The 4969-nt window shown below is 47.3% G+C and overlaps 1 protein-coding gene across 1 annotated transcript in view; it reads right to left on the bottom strand.

Annotated features, from left to right (window-relative positions):
* TMEM252 (transmembrane protein 252) overlaps window positions 1-2846 on the bottom strand; it is a 9694-nt gene extending 6848 nt beyond the window's left edge. The window contains exon 1 of the mRNA XM_006863832.1: window positions 2575-2846. Within this exon, the coding sequence (XP_006863894.1) occupies window positions 2575-2846 (272 nt within the window). The remainder of the gene's footprint in view (window positions 1-2574) is intronic.
* Between the last annotated feature and the right edge of the window lie 2123 nt (window positions 2847-4969).

Here is a 4969-nt window from a genome sequence, read left to right as displayed (position 1 = left end):
CTGTAAATGTTCATGGGAGTGGACTGCCTCATCTTTCTCCCAAAGAATAACTGCTGGGTTCAAACCGCCAATCTTTCTGCTAGCAGGTCAACACTTAAGCCACTGTTCCACCAGGCCTCCTTCTAGCTTATATGCAGAAGAAAACTCTTGCTCTGAAAGTGTCTTCTAAATCACTTTGTTGTTGTTGTTATGTGCCGTTGAGTCGGTTCCGGCCCATAGTGACCCTGTACAGGGTTTCTGAGGCTGTAAATCTTTATGGGAGCAGAAAGCCTCATCTTTCTCCCGCAGAGTGGCTGGTAGTTTCAATCTGCTGACCTTAAGGTTCGCAGCCCGATTCGTAACCACTATGCTACCAGAGCTCCTTTAGTCACCTTAAAATTCTTTTTAATCAAACCCAGAGATCTTACTAATTAGTCCAACATGCATTGGAAATGGGTTTGAGTTGTTACCATTCATACCTTATTAGTTAGCAGAATGGATGTAAACAGTGGGCTGTTCATAGTAAAATGACTTGTAGTCAAGATCCATGAGGTTGCTGAAATGTTTTAGATATTCCCTCCTGGTGTGATGTTGTAGGACCAGCACTGGACTGTGGAACCACAAGGTCATCCTTGTCAAACCCACCAGCTGTTCCTCAGAAATCCTATACAGGGTCCTGATGAGTTGGAACTAACTCAATAGCACTTTACAACAACAACAACCATTGCACGTAGAAAGCAAAAGCATTGGCCCGAAAGGCGGATGCCTGGGGCTTTATTCTAAGTGGTCCCATGATCCGTTCAGCATTAGGTTTCTGGTGGTCTGATGGAGTCCCTGGTGTGCAAATAATTAATGTACTTGCTGCCTACTGGAAGGTTGGAGGTTCGATCCACCCAGAAGTGACTCCAAAAAAAAAAAAAATCTGCTCTGATCCACATGGGGTGGCTGTGTGTTGAAATCACCCCAACAGCATCTGGTAGGTTGCCTGATGCAGAATCTTACCTCTGAAGGTCCTCACCTGTAACAATGAATCTGTTCTCCACGCAATGAGCAACACACCTTGAAGGACAGCAAACTTAGTAAGAGATTCTGTGACTGATCTGATGTGAAGTGGGTGGAATTCGGTCTGGTATTCAGTTTATGGAGGATAATTAACTATCACCCATCTCTGTTGTCAACTTCCAGGATATAACAACAACAACAACAACAACCTTCTACGATATAACAAAATTGGGCCTCTTAAGTTGGTTTAGGTGGGTTTCCCCCTAGTAGAATAGTAGTAAAATACCCCTGTTCCTGTGTGCTGCCATCGAGTTGACCCCCGACTCACGGCAACCCCATGGGACAAACTATAACTGCAGTTCACCAGGCCTTTATTCCGTGGAACACTGGATGAATTCAAACCATCAACCTGTGCGTTAGCAGCTAATTGAAAACCACTAGTGCCACCCACTAAATTCCCTCTGCGTCACAGCTTTCACCAAAGGCCACGCCGTTTTCTCTAATGACTAACTCCAATGAGACTTGTGTTCCAGACAAATGGCAAAGGATCCCTGGTGATGCGGCAGTTAAGCTCTAGGCTGCTAACCATGAAGATCTGTGGTTTGAACTCATCAGAGGGAGAGATACCTGATGATCCTATAAAGATTCCAGCCAAGAAAAGCCTACGTATGGAGCTGTGCTGGGCTGTAAGAAACCCTGCGGGCACAGTGGGTTCAGTACTTGATTGCTAATGGGAAGGCCAGTGGTTCGAACCCACCAGCTGCTCTGTGGGAGAAAGAGCAGTTTGCTTTGTAAAGGTTTACAGCCTTGGAAACCCTGTAGGGGCAGTTCTACTCTGTCCTAGGGAGTCACTAGGAGTCAAAATCAGCTCCACAGATATGGTGGTGGTGGTGCGCCGTTGAGTCGGTTCTGACTCCTAGTGACCCTATATAGGGTTTCCGAGGCTGTAAATCTTTATGGGAACAGAAAGCCTCATCTTTCTCCCACACAGTGACTGGTAGATTTGAACTGCTGACCTGTCAGCATCCCAGCTTGCATGCAACCCACTAAGCTACCAGGATGCCGGTGGTGGTGGTAATTGTGTACCACTGAATCAGTTCCAACTCTTAGCGATCCTGTATTAGCTTTCTGAGGTTGTAAATCTTTACAGGAACAGAAAGCCTCATCTTGCTCCTGCAGAGCTCCTGGTAGATTCGAACTGCTGACCTTGTGATTAGCAGCCAGCTCATAATCCACTACGCTACCACAGCTCCTTCAATAGATACGTTGTTGTTGTTATATGCTGTGCAGTCGGTTCCCTGTACAGGGTTTCCGAGGCTGTAAATCTTGACGGGAGCAGAAAGCCTCATCTTTCTCCCGGGGAACAGCTGGTAGTTTCGAACTGCTGACCCTGAGGTTAGCAGCCTGATTTGTAACCACTATGCTACCAGAGTTCCTTTCAATAGATATGAGAGGGCTTCAAAAAGTGTGTGGGATCCCCAACTCCATTATCATTCAATTCCATTTTCCCACCAGCAGTCCTAAGGGGCATGAAAATCTTCCCACAGCGGGGTCAGAGCCCCATCTCAGCCCCGCCCCCGCCCCGCATGGTACCTGTCCACCGTGGCCAGGCTGCCCTGAGCGAGGTGTTGTCTGACCACGTGACTGAACATCCTTTTGCTTTTGCACGCCTGGCGGTAGGTGCTCCAGAAAATTCCACTCAGAAGGATGACAAAGCCCAGAGGCAAGAGCAGATAGGCTGCGATCAGGTTCCCCCGACAGCTGAACACGGAACCTGAGGAGATGAAGAAGGCCCCCAGGCAGACCACCAAGAAGCCGGTGAGGAGCGTCAGGGCGCACAGAAGGAGGCTGCTGCGGTCCTGCATCCCTGCTCCCCTGGGAACGGGCGCCCTGATCCCGCAGCTCCTGCCTCACTGCAGACTCAGAGACAACGCTCTCCTTAGCAATCCTTCAGCTTTATACGCTCAGGGACCAACTGGCCTTTGGACGATTTGACGCAGCAGGCACTTGGAGGCTATTTATTAACCATAAGAAGGAACCTAATTGCATGTGTGTTGCAGGAGGCGTGGCTTCTCCCTGCTGTCCTGCTCCCTGCTGAGCCTGGGGATCACACCCCGCTGGACCCAGAGATTTGAGGGGAAGTAGAAAGGACACTGGCCTCTTGCTCCCTATGATGGATCCCAGCCCTTCTAAAAGCTAGAGAAATGAGCAAGTCTTGATTAACTCTCTGCTTCCTGTTTGTGGCGGGACCCTGCCCTCTTTCTTCTTGCTCTTTGTACACTGCGGTACTGCTCACATTTCCTGTATGGAAATTTTCATTTCCATAAATGAGTCAGCCACCTTTATGGCCTCGCTCTGAGATATTGGGAAGGTCGCTGGATGACCCTCCTGGTTTCCACTTGACTGCTTACCTACAGGTGGGTGGTTCGAATCCACCCAGTGGCGTCTAAATAGAAAAGATCCTGCGTTCTGTTTCTGGTAAGACGGAAACCCCCTGCCATGGAGTGGATTCAGACTCACCATCCGGCAGGGCCAAGTAATACTGCCTCCACAGGCTTTCAGAAGCAGACTGCCACATCGTTCTCCCACGGGATGGCAGGTGGGTTTGAACCTCTGGCCCTGCAGTTGGCAGCTAGCTCATTGACAACTATGCCTCGAGGGTTCCTTTACATGGCATTGCCCCCAGACAATCTGTCCAGAACAGCCTCTCTTCTGAGAGAAGAGAGAAAGCAGCTTCAGGCTTTCTCTCTGTGTCCTTGCCTTCAGTTTCCCCCTCAGTCTAAGGGGTTCTCAGCTCAGGGATCCCAGGTCAAAAGAACATGCAGAAATCCCTCTCATCTCTGGTCATTTGTTTAATCCCTTTTACATCTCCAAAGAGACTGATTCAAGAAACACCCTAATTCTGTAGATAGCATCCGGCCTCATTCACATCACTGGCTCCAACCCTACTTCTGTACTATCAGAGATGTGAGGTTTACAGCATCCTGGGTAATGACATCCGGCCTCACTCACATCACTGGCTCCAACCCTGCTTTCTGTACCATCAGAGATGTGAGGTTTACAACATCCCGGATAATGAAAGCAGACCATAAAATGCAGGATAATTCCATAATACTTACAAGCACGGCCTAGCAATGTTGACACATATTATAGAAGAGGACACAACTCAACCCATAACATAATTGTTTTTTAAACAGCTTGTGTTTTCAGGAAAGATTTACACAGAAGCTCATGTTCCCATTCAGCAAATTCCACACACAGGTTATCTACTGATATCAGTTACATTCTTTATAATGAGTGAACATCCTCATAATTTCTATTCTGGTTGGCCCATTTCATTAATCTAGTTTCCCTACCCCCTTATCTTCTTATCTTGTTTTTTTTTTTTTTAAGTTAATTGTTGACTATGTGATCTCATTTTGTTGTTAGGTGGCATTGAGTTGGTACCCACTCTGCCCAGCCCTGTGCCAACCTCACAATCATTGCTATGCTTGAGACCGTTGCTGCTGCCACTGTGCCAATCCATCCTGATGGGGGTCTTGCTCTTTTTCTTCAACCCTCCATTTGACCTAACAGTTTGATATCCTTCTCCAGTGGCTGGTTCCTTCTGACAATACGTCCAAAGTATGAGAGGCAAAGTTTGTCTCCAAGGACTACTCTGGCTGCACTTCTTCCAACACAGATAGATTGGATCTTTTGGCAGCCCATGGCACTTTCAATATTCTCCTCCAACACCGTAACTCAAATGCTCAATTCTTCTATGGTCTTCCTTATTCACTGTCCAGCTTTCACATGCATATGAGGTTATTGAAAATACCATGGCTTGGGTCAGACTCACCTTAGTCCTCAAGCTGACATCTTTGCTCTTCAACATTTTGAGCAAAAGATTAGGGGTTTTGTGCATCAGATCCACCTAATGCAATATGTTGTTTGATTTCTTGACTACTGCTTCCATGAGCTTTGATGGCTGATCTGAGCAAAATGAATC

This window comes from Chrysochloris asiatica, unplaced genomic scaffold, assembly GCF_000296735.1.
Source record: "Chrysochloris asiatica unplaced genomic scaffold, ChrAsi1.0 scaffold00056, whole genome shotgun sequence".
In the NCBI taxonomy this organism is placed as follows: Eukaryota; Metazoa; Chordata; class Mammalia; order Afrosoricida; family Chrysochloridae; genus Chrysochloris; species Chrysochloris asiatica.
Note: the sequence above shows the minus strand (reverse complement) of the source record. Positions and strands in the feature narration are given on the sequence as shown.